This window comes from Panthera leo, chromosome F3 (assembly GCF_018350215.1).
Source record: "Panthera leo isolate Ple1 chromosome F3, P.leo_Ple1_pat1.1, whole genome shotgun sequence".
Classification (NCBI taxonomy): Eukaryota; Metazoa; Chordata; class Mammalia; order Carnivora; family Felidae; genus Panthera; species Panthera leo.
Window position 1 is genome coordinate 22,994,624 of NC_056696.1, and position 21,389 is coordinate 23,016,012.

General features: G+C 36.2%; 1 protein-coding gene across 1 annotated transcript in view; it reads right to left on the bottom strand.

The window, feature by feature from the left end:
• Positions 1-21,389, bottom strand: part of HMCN1 (hemicentin 1) — a 465,407-nt gene that overhangs the window by 358,172 nt on the left and 85,846 nt on the right. The window contains exon 2 of the mRNA XM_042924627.1: positions 6,547-6,617. Coding sequence (XP_042780561.1) covers positions 6,547-6,617 — 71 coding nt within the window. The remainder of the gene's footprint in view (positions 1-6,546; positions 6,618-21,389) is intronic.

Consider the following 21,389-nt stretch of genomic DNA (forward strand, 5'->3'; position numbering starts at 1 on the left):
TCTCAAAGCTTGAGTATCCTCTTTTGTAAAAGGTAATATTAATATTTGTGTGGGTCTGAATTGAGAGAGACACTTGCAAAATCACAAGGCACATATTCCACAATTGCTGCTCGTTTACGGTATGTTTGGTGATTATTTCCCTTAAAAAAAACCTTCAGGGTACTGGAGGTAGTAACACAATAGAAGTAATGATAGCTAACATTTATCAAGCCTTTACTTTGGGCCAGACACTGGTTCTATTATTCTTGAAGCTTTTGCATGTATTATGAGTTACATGTGTTGGACTCATCTCATCTTACCTAAATTAAACACATGCCATTCTTCCTGTAAAAGTGAATACACACACACACACACACACACACACACACACACACACAATTTGTACAAAAGAATACTTAAATAGAAATAAAAGCTGCTGTCTTCAGTTGAATCATGTCCAATACCAAAAACGTAAATCACATCTCCCATAGTTTTTCAATAAGTCTATATCTACACTGACATAAAATCCCTTCTTGTTATTTTTATCTAGTCATGTCTTTTTTTGCTTTTCTTAATTTCTTTGTCACATATTAGTTTGATTTTTAAAATTCATTAAGAAAACTTTCCTATAAATTGAGAAATAAAGAACATACTTTTACATAGTAGCATGATTTAGAATATCAGAAATTAGAGGCACCTAGGAGGTTAGGTGTCTTGATTTTGGCTCAGGTCATGCTCTCAGAGTTCATGAGTTCAGGCCCCATGTTGGGCTCTGTACTGACAGCGCAGGGCCTGCTTGGGATTCTCAGTCTCCCTCTCTCTCAACCCCACCCCATTTGCATTCTTTCTCTCTTTCAAAAAAAATTAAAAAATATATATATACAATACCAGAAATTAGATAAAGTGTATACCAAACTGTCATCATAAATTTCTCTTCTATACTCAGCACTATCTTGTCTTCTTCTTTTTAATAGTCTTGGCCTATCTAGCGATGATTTTTCATACTCTCCTTTGGCAGTTAATTCTAACATCAATTGTTTTTACATGACAGCAAAACATTTGTCACCTTAGCCTTAGCCTGCTGCATTTTGTCTATTTACCCTTCTATTCCTGTTAAAGAATTATAATAATTGGACCTTAACCTCATCTTCTTCATAACTCCATCCTGTTCCTATGTGACAATGCTGTTCTACATATTTTTACTCTTATTCCTGCTTTTTTTGGGGGGTCAATGTTGCTAAAAGACTTCACAAAGGAAAATTAAATTATGTGTGAGGATTTTCAGTTTTAGGGACCAACTATCTATATGAAAAAATTGTAATTCCATTATTGTAAAAATACGTTCCTTCTTTTTTTACATTTCAAGTGTCTGACTAATTGCTTTTTGTTCTTTAGAACATTTGGATAAAAGGCTTGAAAGCATATTACTGCCAACACCATTTTTTGATTTCTAAAAATCAAAAGCTTTCTAGTTTCTTTTTTTTAATGTTTACTTATTTTTTGAGAGAGAGAGAGAGAGAGAGCACAAGCAAGGGATAGATAGATAGAGAGAGAGAGACAAAGGATCTGAAACTGGCTCCATGCTGATAGCAGAGAACCTGAGGTGGGGCTCAAACCTATGACCAGGAGATCATGACCTGAGCCAAAGTCAGATGTTTAACCAACTGAGCCACGTAGGCACCCCAGCTTTCCAGTTTCTTATAAAGACTGTGACCTGAGACAAGACTTTGGACTGCATATTTACAGAGATACTAGGTCTCAAAGCTCTGTGGTTTGAATACCATTTATTATCATTTGTCTTCCGTTCTTTTTCCCAGAGAGAAAGCTCAGATGCTTTCCAAGTTGCTTCCATGTATTCCAGATGAAAGATAATAAAGGAAAATAAAATTAATGTTATAAATGTAATGATTTAAGGTGACTGACTTTTTTCTAAGTTTTTCTTGGAAAATTTTAAACTATGTTTCAAGTTATCCATATCTCTGTAAAAAAATAGCTAAGCTTAGTGTAATCTTAATGAGCAATTATTTAATTTACTTCAAACTAAATTTACTTTTCTTGTTTTCAAAACTATTACAAATGTAAGAAAATTATTAACTTAAAAAAATTTGTTTAGGGGCTCCTGGGAGGCTCAGTCAGTTGAGAATCTGGACTTCGGCTCAGGTCATGATCTCATGTTTTATGGGTTTGAGACCCACATTAGCCTCTGTGCTGACAGCTCAGAGTCTGGAGCCTGCTTCGGATTCTGTGTCTCCCTTTCTCTCTGCCCCTCCCCCGCTCGCGCATTGTCTCTTTCTCTCTCAAAAATAAATAAACATTAAAAAAATTTTTTTTAATTTGTTTAAATCTAAGTAAGCTTTAATAGGACAGCAATTCTTGTTGCTCATGATAACAGTGATTTGCAAGGAGTCACCAAAAATGGTAGAAGGGGAACAGGAGTCTGGAAATTATATACAAAACAAAATTTAGTATTTTATACTAAAATTTTATGAAATATGTGAAATTTAGTTTCTAGGCTGATTTATGAAATAATAAAATATTCTTTAAGCAAACACTGAGGAGAAAGAATATATTCTTTAGATTAGGTGTTAAGTGATGATGTAGCCTAGGGCTTTTTCATATTTATGAAATGTTTTCATAAATATGAAAGGTTTTTCATATTTATGTTGAATGAAGGGAAAAAGTAAACATTTGATTTCTTCCCCAACTGGTTGTTCTACTTAAGCATCCTTTTGGATCCCAAGACAATGCAAAAATAAACCCCATAAGATGTAGCCAGTCCAGAGAAAACCTCCAGAGAAATGTACACCCGCTTTCATTCCAGGAGAAAAGAAAAGAAAGAATATAACCCCACGGACTGCCTGTAACAGTCTCAAGTCCAAAAGGTGATGCAGGAGGGCTCTGGGAAGGGAATCAATGGAATATGAGTCAGGAATTATGACCCTTTGCCCTGGAGACAAATTGAGCACAGAGGATAAGCACACTCCTTGAAGATTCCTCAGAACAAAAGAAAGGGAGAGGCAGGAAATCAGGAAGTGCCAGTGCCAGGTCTCATTGAGAATGTAGGGATTTTCATTCTAGCCAGATATTCAAGAATACAGCTCTGCTGTATTTTTGCAGAGAAAAAAGAAATGAATACAGTAAATCCTTTCTTAACGTTCTATCAGCTAGAAATCTCCATTACTTGGCCCTTCTGAATCTCTGTGTAATGCAAGCTGATAATTAGGTTTTTAAGTTATCTTTTGTCTCATCAAAGCTTAAATTATATTTGATATAGTTTTACTGCTAGATATATATTTTTATAAGAGGCTACCCTCATATAATCCCTATTTAAGTCCACTTTCATGCAGATACTGGTTCATCCCACAGGTGGATCAGAGGCTCAATGAGAGGTACAAGGCCCTTGCTCTTAGTAGCTCATGGTAGACTAAGGCAACATAAAAATTTTAACAAATAGGGGAACACAATTTCTAATTCCCATGGTCCATATAAAGGCTAGAAATTTTTATGTAAATATTTTTTTCAAAGGATCTGGACATCCAAAGTGGCAAAGAATTTGCTATATTGAAGGGCAGAAAAGTAAATTCTAAGTAAGTATGAAGATAATGACTAGGAAAGAATGACACAGTGTAAGAGAAAGGAAATGAGGGATTTTTAGTGGGAAAGACCATCAGAATAAATTTAGTAAAAGAGAAAACTAGCCAAGGGATAAATATATAAATCCATTTAGGTACTTATGAAATATGATTTATTTTAGTATATGATTAAAAATTATAGAGACAGGCACAATAAAATAATCATGATTGAATACATATTTGGAATGCCAAACTTTGGCTTTTTCACCCTATGCCCCAATTATGCTCATACAATACACAGTTGCAAATCAAATCATTCACCCAACAGTGAAACCAAAGTATTAAAACTCCAAACTCTAATTTGGACTGTGTTGATTTGTACACAATGATATATTCATTCATTCTTCCTTTCTTTCATCAAAAAGTGAGCACGTTCAATATGCCATACATTTTGCTGAGGTAATGATGAGCTAAATCAGACATGATTCTTCAGTGTGAAATCCCCACTACTTTGTGATGGAGAAAAGCAGTAATATATGGCCAAACCTTAAGGACAGGGAGGATCTCTGAGGAAGTGGTGTTCAAGATTAGACTTGAATCCTGAATACAAGATTTTAAACTAGGTTAAGGGAGCATGGAAGTGAGGGCAGGATGAAGGACAGGAAATTCCTGTGCAAGGAAAAGAACATGTGCGAAAATGCCACTGGGAGATGAGTGGAGGATAAAGATTTGCAGAGAGTCTATGCAAGGCCCCTAAGACAGAGCACAGACCCCAAAGGAGAGAGTGGTTCTACACAGGGCTGACAGAGAGACAGGTCTCAGGTCACTCAAAATCTTAGGAAGAATTTAATGAGGTGGGGGTAGGGGATGACTGCAGAGGGTATTAGGGGAAATGTTCAGAGATGTATTTTGAGATTATTTTGTTTGTAGAATGGAGAATAGTCTGGCAAATAAAAGCAAGAGCAAATGCAGGAAAATCACTTAGAAACTTTTTTCGCATTTGCTTAGACTAAAGATATAGTAATTGGGATTAGGGTAGTACCAATAGAAATAGTGAGAAATCAATAGACATAAAAAATATTTAGAAAGTTAAAAACCACGACTTGACGGTTTGGATGTTGGGGGAAAATCATCATATTAAAGATGATTCACAGTTTTTGGTAGTATAACCAGAATATTGTGGTCAACATTCACAAAGACAAAAAATAGAGAACAAAGAACAAGAATTTAGGACCAAGTGTAGAGCAATGGAAAGGGCACATTTGTGAGTTTCATTGTAGAGGCCCATTGTGACATCTAGGGGACTGACATAAGGGTCTGTATGTCAGAGGAGAAGTCTTAGGGGCCATTTGTACATGCCTATGTTTGAAACAGTAAGTGAGGTCACTTGCTCAGGGTAGATCGCTCACTGAAACAACCAGTAGTAAAAGGGTGAGGGGATGGAGGTTTAAACAGAGTAGACAAGATCTGTAATTATCATTGGGACAAATGGGAAATTTAATCAACCAGAAAAACATAGTAAGATCATGGGAGTACTGAAAGTCCAGTGTTGTGTATCCACAATGGAATCAACCTGCTCTGTTGTAAGACTTTAACAGCACTTCGCCCTGATGGACAGGCATGAATAATGCAGATAATTGGAGTTATTGAGGAATAAGGTTTTGCCTTTTGAAGAAAAAAGCAATGGACAAGGAAGAAAAAGAGGTGTTTTTGAAATGATAGGACTCTGAGCTCAACTGGAGGAAAGGAAAAAAAGGAGAGATCTGATGGCCTGGGAGACAGGCTAGAGGTTAATGAGGGTGAAGGAGGAGTTGTAAACAGTTGTGCCAACAAGCTTGGTGGACAGATGGTTGCTGCTGGAGGTTAAGATGCTTGAACTAGTGCTTTGAGAGGTAGAAAGGATTATTGATGATAAGGTCCTGAGGGAGTGGAAGACTGAGATGGAGTAAAGAACAGGTTATTGCAGATGACTAGCAGGTCAAGGAACTGAGGGGAGAAGGCTCTGACAGGTCTTTCCCATAAATGCTGAAGTCCCTGGAATGATGGCAGCCCTGAAGGGGAAACGTAGCCAATGATCTAGGTACCAGTAGCTTAGATGAATGGTGGGGAGTGGTCAAAAGGTCTGGAAATGACTACAGCAAAGACCATCTATGGAGAAGAGTATAGTGAAGCAGCCTCAAAGAGCAAGTTTTTTTTTGTTTTCATGAATGGATTTAGCAATAATGATCTCAAAGCAGCCCTGAGGGGAAAGTACATACTAACCCTATCTCCAAGTCCTGTTGTCAGAATATCAGCTAAAGCAATGTTATTCTTCTTCTCTAATCACCTAATTATACTTACTGTCAAAAATTTTATACAGTTGACTTAGACCAGAGAACATCAAAATTATTTTTAATTATACCATTTCTGTTGTGGGGGAAGAATTAACTGTTGTTTATGATTCTCAGTGAAGGCACTCACCTAGAGCAGCCTTCAGTAAACTTTGTTGTAGAGGGTCATGGAGTAAATATCTTAGGGTATGTGGGCCAGTCTGTCAAAGCTACTTAATTCTGCTATTGTTGTATGAAAGCAGCCATAGATAATGTATAAATGAAGGTGAACTCAATCTGCCCAATTTACATATCTATTGTTCAATTCATTCAGAACTCAAGTGAGAAAAGGAAGTGGAATTAAAAACTAATAATTATTTCTGGAACACGTGGGTGGTTCAGTCAGTTAAGCATCGGACTTCAGCTGAGGACATGATCTCATGGTTCATGAGTTCGAGAACCGCATCGGGTTCTCCCCTTCCAGTTAGTAGCCCGTTTCAGATCCTCTGTCTCCCTCTCTCTCTACTTCCTCCCCTGCTCACTCCCTCTCTCTCAAAAATAAATAAACATTAAAAAAAATTTTAACCCAAAATTATTTCTTTCAGGTTTAAAAATAAGGGAAATCAGACAAAAGTTCATGATTTTCCTTTCCCCTGAAACAAATAAAATTGAAAGCAAGCACTTACCTGAACATACAATTCTCTGAGTTCATATTGAAATTTCTTGGGATCTGTGGTAATTGTCACTGGGCCAATTTCTATGAGGATAAAAATGACAGAGGTAAGTAAATTGTAATCAATAGCATTAAAGAGTTTATCATGTTTGCAAATGTCTTCTCATTGTACACTACATGGTTATTTATTAGTAAGAGATATATAGCCAGCAAAACAACAGACTGTTTCTCAGTTTATAGCTACCAAAGAATAACTTAAAATTTGCTGGAAATTATGTATATTCAGAGTGACTTTTTAGCCTTGGGAAATGCAAAGGGGCAGTCAAAAATGTTGTAAGACCAAGAGCCAGGATACCCCAGGTTCAGTCCCTTTTTACTCCCATCAGTCAATGAATATTTATTGAACACCTACTTCATTGCTGGACTCTAAATTAATTACCCATCCATCCTATAATTCTGTTTCTCAACTATAAATTGTAAATTTGTTTGCAACTTTTCTGTAAGTCCAAATTAGTTAAAAATAAGAAGTTTAATATTAAACAACAATAAAAATGACCTTCAATGCCACAGAGTATTCAAGAACTTGCAGAAGCATTGATATGAAAACATTAAAAGTTGAAGAAATAGTCCCCATCACTTCCTTCCCTGGGCTGGGGCTGCTGTCCATCACTATCACCATTTGCTTGAGCCAGCTCTGACCACTTTGTGGTCACTGCCACCCTCACAACTACCCTGATATATTGCACAAACCACTATTCCAAATGGGAACAAGTGGGCCACTGCATTCCTTGGAAAACCAGGACCTAAGGTAGGTGAAAAGAAAGGGCCCAGACACCAGGGGTGGTTAATTTGGCAATATTTTTTTTTGTAGGATGCAGCATGTCTATAGTAAACATTTTCATCCACAAAGATAATTTTCTTAAAAATAACAATCAACCTTTAAAAGAGCAAGTGGATGGGGCACGTGCGTGGCTCGGTTGAGCATCCTACTCTTGGTTTTGGCTCAGGTCATGATCTCAGGGTTTGTGAGTTTGAGCCCCACATTGGGCTCTGCACTGAGAGTGCAGAGCCTGCTTAGGATTCTCTCTCTCTCCCTCTCTCTCTGCCCTGGCTCACTTGCTTGCTCGCTCTCTCTCTCTCAAAAAATTTTTAAAAAAATAGACAAAGTGCCTTTACGAGTATCAATTACTTCCTTAAGAAACACCCATACATTTAGTAATAGAGTATTAAAATTCATGAGTATCATGTGCACTGACACTAAATTCCTAGGGTGGATGGAAAGTTTTCCATTTTATCTAATGAAGATACAGGTTGCATTCAAAATGATAATGTGCAACTACAACACCAAATTATAAAAATATTTAACATATAATTTTTAACAAGACATTTTCTAGCTTCAAAGGCACACTGCTAGAAGAAGACTTTATGACTTCAAAGGATAATAATTAATTAGTCAGGCCTTCTATAATGTGCTAAATGTAATACAAAAATAGACTGTAGGGTTTTAGAAATAAATGAGGTAAATTGGAAAGGAAGCACAATTTGTCTGCCATAACCCATGTAATTTTTCTTAGAAATGACATGAAAAAAATGCCTCCAACCTTCATCATACAGATCACAGATCAGCCACCTAGCAGTATACAAAAGGAGTGGAGAGGCAATTGGAGAAATTGTGTGAAAATGCAAACATGTGCATTCCATACCAAGCAGAACAGTTATTAGTTATGTAAAAGTCTTGTCCCAAGTGTATGGAAAATCAGAGAAGCCTATTCCCTCAAGACTAAACAAAGGCATACTTTGCAAAGGAATGCATAATAGCAAAGAATATGCCAGGCAGTTGCACCCTGACATAAATTGTCAGTAGCACTGTCAGGCCAAACTTCTATGTTCCTACATGGCATAATACTGAAATAATTCTAGAATTCAAAGCTCAAGAATTAGAAAGAAATACAAAGAATACTGGAAAAAGGCAATTACATAAGAATACAAAGAGAACATTCCCCATAATAATAATATAAAAAATAGTCCTGGATATATGCCTGTTCTTCAACACAGGAGATCAAGGACTGGTATTGAAGTAAGAGGACTGATTAGGTTTCATTTGTATCCATAGACTCAAATATCCATTTGTTTCCAATGAAGATAGGAAATCCCTCCTGAATTTCATTAATAAGCATTTTTGCAAACTATACTGGACAGCTGAGATAAATCTTTTATCAGTTGTGAGAAATACTCAGGAGAGGTGAGGGCTTGCTGAGCTGCCATATCCCTCCAGCTGTAAGCATCCTTTCCAACTCTTTTGAATAGAATGATATGACTATTTGGCAAAATCAGCCCTCCTCCCTTTCAGGACCTGCTTCCATTCCACTCTTACTCTTCACTTAATAGAGCCCTGTGCCAGTGTGTTATGAGCAATTTCCTCTTCTCTTCCTTTTGGCTCATGTTAGTTTCATCCCCTGCCAAGGCTTTGATGACATCCAGTAGGTACAACTTTGTCCTCTCTTCCTGCCCGAACACGGCCCTCTATTGCATATAGAATTAAATGAGAACTCTCCAAGGCATTCCAGGCCTCTCTCCTATTAATCCAATTTTCTACCTTTGTCAACACCCCTTAGCATGAGGCCACTGTGCTTCCTCACCATCCCATGGCCATCCCCACTGTCTTTCATCTGTCCATATACTGCTCATTCTAAAAAGCCTGACTTAAGTCCTACTCCTTGAATGTTTTGACTTTTCTCCAATTTGCTTTAATGTTGTTTTGATAATATTTGTACAGTAAACACATGGGAATAATGAAGATGCACAGCATTCAAGAGAATGCAGAAATCACCTCCACTTTATTCAGTTAACTTTATGTAGCGATTTACAAATAAAACACACCAAAAATCACTCAATCAATCAACCATCAATCTCCAAACAAAAGCACTGAGCTAGAAGGGACATCAAAGATCATTTCATTCAATCTCTTTATCTACAGAAGAAAACTTGAGGTCCAGCAAAGATGAAATTGAAAACTTGGGTGGTTTAAAAAAAAAAAAGGTTAAGATTTCTGAATATATTTTCTATACAGAGCAACCTGTATGGCTCACTAATATTTCTTCTTTTCCAAGATCTCCATTCTGTTGATGACTAAAGTACCACTAACTTTCTCCTCCTTTCCTCTGGACCACAGGCAAGACAGGCCATGATCAAGTGCCTAAACTGATGTGTACAACATCCAGGATTCTTAATTGTTGCAGGCCTGGATATTGTCTTTAATAGACCAAAGAACAATAAAGAAAAAAATAAAGGTTAAAGGTCAAGCCCAGGCCTTCAGATCCTTTATTTCTTGCTCATTTCCTTACATCATGGAGACTCCATGCTATAGCTAAAGACCATGAGACATGATCGATATGATGACAGTAATAAGTCAACTAAGAAAGTTTTCAGTTTTCCCTATTAACTAAATGTTTTGTTTTTTAATCAAGTTACTAATACATAATCAATAGACACAATTTTCCATATACACTTTGTCTTACAAAACAAAAGAATCATTACAGCAACATGCATTATTACAAATGTAAGAAATACGTCATGCTTCAGAAGACCACTTTTTATTAAAAAAAAAACACACACACACACAACAGGGTCCAAAACTCCAAGGCAATCTCCCCTTTCCATTAATTTTGTTGTATCTCGTTTCCTAGGGACTTATCAGATAGGTTGGATTTATTTCCAGCATCTCAGCCATTGTTCTCTTAATCTGAGTTGCTAGATTGTATTTAAGAAAATAATGGAAAGAAGTTCACAATGTAATATTTTCTTTCACTGCTTCACTTGGCAAGATCAATATCCAGTTTCTCACTTCCTTTTTCCTTTCCACTAACAGATTTCTGCTCCTTACAGTTTTTCTTTACTCAAAGTGTTTCTTGATAATAAGAGAAATAGTTACTGCTGCTTGCTGGGGTTTAAACACTGCCTGTGCATGATTTGATAACACTATGCACAATTGTTTTGGTTTTCAAAAATACATAGTTCACGGCTTTATATTTATAGTGACACATAAATATGTGAAAAGTTAAAATGAGACCCCTAAGCTACATTATAAACTAATCAGTATTTTCAAAGCATTATAGAAAAATCAAAAATAACTATAAATCATAAGGCCTATCATAACGGAAATTTAAAGATAGTTGAAAACTACATAGTTGAAAATTTATACATAAGCCATGGAAACTTAGAAAGTCTAATTTAGCAGCTGAAAAGAGCTAAGTGATACAAAAAAGATGGCAAACTTTCTCAGTGCCCAGAGAAAATAGAGACCCCTGAGTCTAGGGAAACACAGTGAAGGCATCAGGAGGAGATGAGGAATGCCTTTGGGACTTGAGGAAAGCACCAGATTTTTTTTTTAATTTTAATGTTTGTTTGTTTGTTTGTTTATTAAATATACGAAATTTATTGTCAAATTGGTTTCCATACAACACCCAGTGCTTATCCCAACAGGGGAGAAAGCACCACATTAACAGAGGGTGGTATTAGAACAAAGAAATTCCAGGCATTGGGACACGGGTGGTTCAAAACTGCTTCCATGAACTGAATCTCAACTGTTACTCTCTCTAAAAATTCTACTCCTGGGCAATTAAACACAAATCAATTAGAATGTCTTCTATGTGCAAACCTACTTGTAAATAGACATATTCAAAGCATTCAAGTTGTCTAAAGGAAAATTAATAAATTCTGTTTCCTTGTTTGGGGATGCTACAGAAAATCAGATTAATAACTATATTTACTTTTACTGTTTTCGATTTAATCCACAATGCACTCTTTCTAGATTTCTCTATTCTCACTCAATTATAATGTTGCTGTCCAGCACCATTTTTAAATGATCTACATCTAATCCACAAAAACAGAACTGTCTCCTGACTTTGAACTAAGCTAAGGACAAGTATATTTCAGCACTTATTTGCGTACATTCCTACTCACAATAGAATAGGTAATTTTCAAGACCCTTAAAGGCCCTTAATGATTGTTTTGACATGAAGTGATGTATTTGGTGTGTTTTATAAAATCCAGGCCAATGATGAATTCATGCATAGCATGTTATCTAGTATTGATTAAATGGCATTCTGCTCTACTATCCAAAGAGATTATTCATTTAATGATGTTATATGATAACCTTAAATATATGCACTTAACAAAATTGCAGCTAATATATGTAAAATGCAAGGGTCATTTCACTTGGACTGTTAAACAAGATATAGAAAAAATCGTGAACATGAATTTACCAATGTTACACAGCTGTTTAGAACAGGAAGCAAAGAAGAATGTCTTAATAATTGACACAGGATTTTGAGGTATATTGAGTAGGAAGGATGTTATTGCTTACACTGGACCTTAGCCATAGCTGGAGAAAGCACTCTTGCAAAAACAGCCGTGGGATTTTTAATGGGCAACAAAATTCAAATTCAAGGTTTTACATGAAATCCTAAATAAAAAATGGCATTTTAGCACCAAAACATATCTATGCATTGATAAGGTATACTCAGATAGGAAAACATAAAATATTTTCTCATGCTATTTAATAAAATTTAATTAATAAGCTTTCCAGTGTGATTAAGGTACTTTGAAAACAAACAAGAAAATGAATACTATGTACAAGAACATTTTAAAATTTAAACAGGGATATTCTAAGTAAATGTGTTTTTAATTTTAAGATAAAAGTATTAAAATTCATTTCAAAGTTTTAATTGTTCTCTTAGACAATTCTTTAGCATTAATGGCCTTTCAAATAAATCTAGACATCAGTGAGGGACAAAGAAAAATTATAAAAAGGAGTAAAATGCTGTTGAAGAAAAAGTACATTTACAAGTCCTTAGAAATGAATTGTTAGTGTTGTTAAAATTTCCACGTTAGGAGAATAGACTTAATTTCAGCCCTGATTGTTTCCACAACTAAACAAATATATGGAGTCCTTTGATCATGTTTTCAGGGAAACTATAATGCAGAGATCCAAAATCATATTTATGAAGTAACACTTTATTTGCAAAAAAATATGGGAATCACAGACATTGCTAAAAATATGATAGATGGATTTATGTGTCTCTATATATGTGATAGTATGTATATGGTTTCCCCCCCAAATTGCATTCATTTACTCAACCAACAGACACTATATCCTTACAGTTAGTTCCAATTGGCAGGAAAAAGCACAAACAAGCAAATACATTTAAAGAGTTAGCAGAATCAGACATGTCTGGGTGTGTCCTACAAATTAAAGGGCTGACTTCAGGGACTTAAGACCGGTGCATTTGTATGAGGTCCTGCTCTCAGAGGCCTCTGCTCTGTTGAGAATACTTTGCAGTCAACTGTCTTGAAATAATTTTATCTTTGAATTTGTGTTTTATAAGTCAAGTTCAATGGGACAATGGAACATACAGTCTGAGCTTGGAGCCTTAGCTCATGGTGGGTCCTGCCTGCCACCACTTCTGAGGACAAGTTCTCAGCCACCTCTTCTCCCACTCACACATGCCCCACGCTCTACCAAGCAGCCCTGTTGCTGCCTCGGTAGGCTGTCACCATCTATCATCCACCCAAGCAGGGACCTGGATGTGAGGATAGGGAGGGGTGGGAGCTCTGGCCACCAGAAGCCATGTCTCAGCCAGGGCAAACCTTCCACACACTCTCCACCCAGGTACCAAGCACATATCAATGCCATGATTTAAAGATCCCTGGGAGTCGCCTGTCTGCCAAGGGTTGGAGCTACAGAAAGAGATGTGTGGCTCAGATGACCAGACCTTGCCCCAGGCTGACACACAGTGCTTGTCCCACGCCTGGCAGGGGGGTGCAACCCCACAGCCCATCTGGCCCGATGCCGAGCTCAGCCCACAGTGCAAGTCAGGACCCCAAGGGCAAGCACGGGTCTGTACTTGGCTCACAGATATTCTGGTGCCCAGGGGTGCTCCCTCTAGGCACCATATCTAAAGGCTCTTCTTTTCCTCCTTGCAGCTCTCTGAAGTCTGTCTTCAACCATTAGCATGGATTTTACTATCCATCTTTATTTTGTACAATGCCAGGGATTTGAGAGAGAGAGACAGAGACAGAGCACGAGCAGGGGAGGGGCAGAGTGACAGAGGGACACAGAATCCAAAGCAGGCTCCAGGATCTCAGCTGTCAGCCCAGAGCCCGACACGGGGCTGGAACTCACAAGCCGTGAGATCATGACCTAAGCCAAAGTCAGACGCCCAATCAACTGAGCCACCCAGGCGCCCCTGTACAATGCCAGTTTTAAATGCAAATATCAGAGCATTTAACTCCTGCATGGATTCAACCAAATTATACAATCTGTATTTTGTGTTGATGCCAGATGGTGCCTCCAACTGGCTAGAAGAGACACACACAGGCCGGACTTAGGAAGACTGAAGGAGGAACCATTCATTTATAATCCCAGCAGCAGTGTACGTGTTCCAAATTTATCATGACACTGAATTAAGTAATACTCCTTATTGAAGAATAGAAAAGATTTTTTAATGAAAAAAAAAACCCCACGGTTATATAAAAGAAAGCTAAATATTAAAATGTATGTATTCTGACAAGTCAATTTATGGATTTAATACATTAAGAATCTCAGAAAAGTTTTTTTGCTTGTGTGTGCTGTGTTTATTTTAAACAGCACATGGTCGTTTTATATTAATGAAAATTGACAAGGTAATAAAGGACATCACAAGCATCAATAACTAAGAGGACAGTACTGCTGGTATACAAATGAATATACAGTAACTAGAAAAAAATTAATCTACATACAAACTACTATCTGAAGATAAGGTACATAAAATAAGATTATTTAAAAAATATTTAACTTTAATTCATATTTTATAGTATATAGCAAAATAAACTCTAAAAGGCTTACATGGTTCAATATAACCATTATTATAATTTTACCTGAATCCAAATTAGAATATAAATCAGATATATAAAAGAATAACATTCTTCTTTTCAAAGCAATAGAATAAATCACTAGGAAAAATACTGACAAATATGAATATATAGAAATCAAATGAAAATTGATTACACTCAGGGTGAGTACAGCATAACATACAGAGTAGTCGAATCACTATCTGTACACCCAAAACTAACATGCACTGTGTGTCAACTATACTTCAATTTAAAAATATCAAATGAAAATTAAATTCTAAAATAAAATAAAGCCAGATTTGGCAACACTTACGTCATCAATTAAAATAAATTAAAATCTACACTACCTGAAGAGATCATTCAAATTTGTACAAACAAAATAATAAAGTACCAATCACTACATAAAAAGAAAATTCATTAAAAGAAGGAAACCAAAGAAATAAGACCAGAAGCAAATGTCTGTATTTAGTTATAGTGAAAGAGATGTAAACTTCAGTCACTTTTAAGTACCTTGTAAGAAAGAGAAGAATCTTTTTTAAGAGTATCACTCAAACTGTAACACAACCTGGAATATGTGTACTGTCGGTAAGATTATAAGTGGTTACCACTTCAGTGAAATTTACTATAGTTATATGTATTTTAGGTATGGTAAGTCTTTTTTAAAAAATTTTTTTTAGTATTTATTTTTTGAGACAATGCAAGAGACAGAGTGCAAGCAGAGGAGGGGCAGACAGAGGGAGACACAGAATCTGAAGCGGGCTCCAGGCTCCAAACTGTCAGCCCAGAGCCCGACACGGGGCTCAAACTCACGAACCGTGAGATCATGACCTGAGCTGAAGTCGGACGCTTAACTGACTGAGCCACTCAGGCACCCTGGTATGGTAAGTCTTAAAAGTCTCTTCTGATAAAGTTATTTTCCTTTTTGTTGTAATTCAGTGGAAATAAAAAAGACAATGACATGACTAAGGTATCAACAAATAATGTCAAAAAGAGAAATGTTTAGAAATATAAATCTCTAAATAATATTGGGCAGCAATTAAACCATTGTTCTGTGTTGAAACACAAGTAAACATTTTTGTAGGACATTAAATAAAAAGGGAAAACATAAATTGTATATACACTTTGATTCCAACAACAGAGACAGATATGCATAAGGACAAATTCTGAAAGGTCACACCAGAGTAAAAATTGATGTTTGGAAGAGGTAGAACAATGCATACTTTTTTTTTTTCATCAAAAAACTTTCAAATTAGTGGACCCATAAATTAAGGAAGGAAAAATTTCACTTGAGCACGTATAAGCTTGAGGTTGTACTCATGAATTTTGGCTGTATTCATGAATTTGCAGCTCTTAATTGGTTTATAATGGTCTCTAGAAAAAGGCACACAAATATCTCTCAGCATTGAGTAAATCACAAGGAAAGCACTGATCTGGGACATTATCTATTACTGTTGTGAGGTGAAATATTTGAAGAAGGTGAAATACTTAGAATTTAATCAAAACAGTCATTGTCTGGACAGAGTATTCTTTTTCAGTCCTCTCACTTCAAGCTTTCATCTTTCTTTTAAGTCCACAACTCTTGGCAATGTCATCTTCCTACTGTTAGTCTTTATTGAATATACAAAGAATTCCTTCTGATGGAATGAAATAAAACACTCTGCAAAACTTGTAACCCTGAAATTCAACCTCAATCATATTTTGGTTCTATTATTGTTATTTTTATTTTCTCTCCACACTCTGGCAATGATGTGTGCCTATTCATATACACATGTGTCTCTAGTCTTGTTTTTTTCTCTTCAGAGGAAAAATACTGAAAACACAAAATATTCAGTGTAATTATAAAGACTGAACATGAAACTGAATCATCAATGAGAGCATCCATTTTAAATTTAAATACCTCTCCTAAATACGAAGAAATTCAAAGTATTAGTTATTAGTATTAGTTATTAGTTAAAGTATTACTTATTAGTATTAGTTGGTGGCTGAAAGTATCACTGAGTTGGAAGTTACCACAGTCTCATTAAGGTCGATGAAGTTAATTACTTTGTTTCAGTGTGAATATTTTCCAAAGGTATTTTCAACCCAAGACAAATCTGCACCTGGTGCCCATAGTTGGTACTGGGAAGGCATCTACATAGCAGCCGTCCCACTTCCTCTCTTCTCAGGTCACCAACACACTGCTGCAATTGCAAGGCCAGGCATGTGTGTCCCCACAGATACCAACAGGTTGTGGCACATGTCCAATACTTGCCAAACACTATAGATAAGGAACAAGAGACATTCTGTTGCGTTTTTCTGGTATCACAGTGATCAGTTTCTTATCACCACAGGGTTTCAGTATCTCTGCTCCAAGTTCCCATGCTTCTCTACTTCATTTTGAAGAGCATTCCTGTTAACTGATTATATCAAGCCTTCTCTTTAAAACCTGAACTCCAAAAGGCAGGGGTTGTTTCTTTGTTGTACGGTCTGTACTCAAACCAAAATGTAATAACTAACATATATTTTATAGCCATCCATTAATAACAATTAGCAGAGACACTGCAAGGGAGATTTGTCCAAGTAAAGTTCCCAACCACACTGATTAATAGTGCTTAGATTGGTGCTGGTCCAGATCCCACCAGAAAATCTTCATAGACTAGATGAAAGTGTCATTTGTTTTGGAATTGTTTATTCACATGGTCCATGTTTACTGAATGTTGGACTGAAGAGGCAGTCTACTGCTTTGGTTAAGAGTTCAGGTTCCCCCTTATCAAACCAAACTTTTCTTCAAGACTTCACTTCGGTCTCAACTTTTTAGAATACCTTCCCGAATGTTTCAACTCTTAGAGATCATTCTTCTGAATTATTTTAATCACATGTCTTAACTGCTTGTTTGGTATTTACCAGATATGATAGGCATTTTCTAAAATGGCCTCCAATGATCCCCACTGGCTGATATTCACACCCTGTGTAATCAATCCCCTCTCCTTGAGTATGGGCTGAAACCTAATGACTTCTAATGAAGAGAATAGTGCAAAAGTGATGGGCTATCACTACCAAGATTAGGTTACAAAGAGACTATGGCTTCTGTCTTCATACCCTCTCCTGCTCTTTAATTAAAATTACCCCTTGTGCTCCCCTATTTTCCTATAGAGAGGCCCACATGGAAGGAACTGAGGGCAGCCTCTGGCCAAGCCATCCAGGACCTGAAGCTTTCTCCATCCAACAGCTCATGAGGAACTCAATCCTGCCAACAACCATGTTGGTAACTAAGTGGACCCTTCTCCTGTCAAGCCATGAAATGACTACAGACCAAATGGGGAGAGTAGCTGCTTAATATTACATTACCAAGGGAAGACCTCTCTTTCATTTTCTTCGTATAAAATGAATGTCCACAGGGGCGCATGGGGGCTCAGTCAAGTGTCCAAGTTCAGCTCAGGTCATGATCTCACTGTTGGTAAGTCCAAGCCCCACGTCGGGCTCTTTGCTGCCACCAGAGCCCACTTTGGATCCTCTTTCTCTCTGCCCTCCCCCACTCGTGCGCGCTCACTCTCTCTCTCTCTTTCAAAAATAAATTACCATTAAAAAACCAAAATGAATGCTCATAATCTCCACCCATTTTTATATTGGGCTGTTGGTATTTTTTGTGTCAATTTGTAGAATTCTTTATACACTAAATAATGTTTTGTCTGTTATATGAATTGCAAAAAGTTTTCTCTACTTTGATGTTTCTTATAAGCAATTTTGACCATGCAGAAAGTTTTCTTTTATGAAGTAAGTAAAATTTATTACTCTTTTTCTTATGGTTCCTGATTTTTATCATAGTTGGGAAAGCTTTTTCATGTTGAAGTTATATAGAATTCTCTCTCCCATGATATCTTCTATTACTTTTATGGTTTATGTTCTACATTCACATCAATGATCTATTTGAAGTTTCTTCTGGTATAAGCTATGAGGTATGGATCCATTTTTGTTTCCAGATGGCTACCCTGTTGACTCATTATTATTTATTGAAAAATCCATTTTTCCCCATTGATATTACATGTACTACAATTCACATATGTATTCTATATTCTTTTCCATTAATTTTTCCCTCCATGCCCAGAACCAAACTGTCTTAATAATTGAGGTCTACTAAATTTTAATCTCTGGCGGGGCTAATTCCACATCATTGCCCTCCTTTTGTTAAATTTTATTGGCTATTTGTGCTTGTATATTTTTTTCCATTATCAACTTTAGATCAGCCTATCTAAATCCCCAAAATATCCTGAAAGTATTTTTGTGATTGTCACATAAACTTACAAAATGAATCGGGAGATACTGACAAGATGCTGAGACTTTCCATGGTGTATTATTCTAAATATCAAAGTATTCTTCCAGGAACATTAGAAGCCTTTTAAAAAAGTTTTTTTTTCCTTTCTCCATATAGAAGGTTGCGTACTTCTTGTTAATATTTTATATATGTATATATTTTTTTTGATGAACATTGGGGATCTTTCTTCCATTATGTCTCCTAATGCTTGTAAATTTGTATATATGAAAGCCACTGATTTTGTATATTAATTTTTTTTCTCTCACTGCTGTTTGGAATTTTTTTTACTCTGTGTAATAATTGTCAGCTGATTCTTTTGGTTTTTCAAGTACATAATCATATGATTTAAGCTGCAAATGTTTTCCTATTTTTATATCCCTAGTTTATGTCCCTTGTCTAATTGTGTTGGTTAGTACTCCAGAACAATGTTAAATAATAGCAGTGATCTATTATCCACTAGTTATACATCCACTAGTGATCCACCAGTGATCCAATAATGGACATTCTCTGTTGCCAAAATTATCAAGAATGCTTCTAGTGTTTCCCCACTAAGAATGGCACTGGATTTGGGACTGAAATAGACCTATTTTACCAGGTAAAGAAAATACCTATTTCCAATTGTACTAGAGGTTTTTCTTTTTGTTAAGTCTGAACATTAAATTTTGTTGCCTTTTCACAAGTATGAATATAATCATGTGCTTTCTTCCTTAAATGTAATGTTAATAGATTTCTTTTTATTTATTGAACCATTATTATCTACCTCCCTGAAATAAACCCCTTTAATCAGGATGTTTTATTCTTTTAATATCTGCTAGATTCTGTTTGTCAACATTTTATTTAGGATGTTTACATAGTTTCTTGCATGAACATAAACATGAATGATCTAAAGTTTTCTTTTAAATACAGTCTTTGTTGGCAAGGGAATTAAAAGCAAAAGTGAATTACTGGGACCTTATGAAGATAAAAAGCTTCTGCACAGCAAAGGAAACAACCAACAAAACTAAAAGGCAACCAACGGAATGGGAAAAGATATTTGCAAATGACATATCAGACAAAGGGCTAGTATCCAAAATCTATAAAGAGCTCACCAAACTCCACACCCGAAAAACAAATAACCCAGTGAAGAAATGGGCAGAAAACATGAATAGACACTTCTCTAAAGAAGACATCCAGATGGCCAACAGGCACATGAAAAGATGTTCAACGTCGCTCCTCATCAGGGAAATACAAATCAAAACCACACTCAGATATCACCTCACGCCAGTCAGAGTGGCCAAAATGAACAAATCAGGAGACTATAGATGCTGGCGAGGATGTGGAGAAACGGGAACCCTCTTGCACTGTTGGTGGGAATGCAAATTGGTGCAGCTGCTCTGGAAAGCCGTGTGGAGGTTCCTCAGAAAATTAAAAATAGACCTACCCTATGACCCAGCAATAGCACTGCTAGGAATTTATCCAAGGGATACAGGAGTACTGATGCATAGGGGCACTTGTACCCCAATGTTTATAGCAGCACTCTCAACAATAGCCAAATTATGGAAAGAGCCTAAATGTCCATCAACTGATGAATGGATAAATTGTGGTTTATATACACAATGGAATACTACGTGGCAATGAGAAAAAATGAAACATGGCCTTTTGTAGCAACGTGGATGGAACTGGAGAGTGTGATGCTAAGTGAAATAAGCCATACAGAGAAAGACAGATACCATATGGTTTCACTCTTATGTGGATCCTGAGAAACTTAACAGAAACCCATGGGGGAGGGGAAGGAAAAAAAAAAAAAAAAGAGGTTAGAGTGGGAGAGAGCCAAAGCATAAGAGACTGTTAAAAACTGAGAACAAACTGAGGGTTGATGGGGGGTGGGAGGGAGGGGAGGGTGGGTGATGGGTATTGAGGAGGGCACCTTTTGGGATGAGCACTGGGTGTTGTATGGAAACCAATTTGACAGTAAATTTCATATATTAAAAATAAATAAAATAAATAAATAAATAAATAAATAAAATAAAGTATGTAAGTCAAATAAATAAATAAATAAATAAATAAATAAATAAATAAATACAGTCTTTGTTAAATTTTGATGTCAATTCCATGCTAGCATCATTCTAAACACTGTTAATTTTTTTTTCCTGTTCTCTGGAATACTTTTTGGGTTTTTAAGGGTCTGGTAGAATTTTTTTGTGAAACCATCAGGGCCTAGTGCTATTGATGATAATGGGTGTGGGGCATAGATTTCTCTGCCCCACTCCCCATTCCCAGGTAATTTGTATGTTTTTATTTTCTATGTGTTTTAGAAACTTTTAGATAATTCTCTCTCTAGAAATTTAACACTTTCTTCATTTTTTCAAATTACTCACCTAGAGTTTGGAAAACAAAATCTCTTGTGACTTAAATTTGCAGGATTTTGAAGTTATTTTCCTATTATCCTTTCTTACATTATATATTTGTGCACTCTACATTTGTTATTTCACTAGCTAACATTTTACTTTTCCCGAGTAAGTACTTCTATTCATCTCTTATCTAATTCATTTATTTCTGCTTTAATGTATATTAATTTCATTTTGTTTGCTATAGACTGACTTTGCCATTTTCTTCAAACTTTCTAATTGACTACTCAAAGTAGTAAATCTATACTTTCTCTTCTGAAATTTGTTTTATCTGAACTACAGATTCTA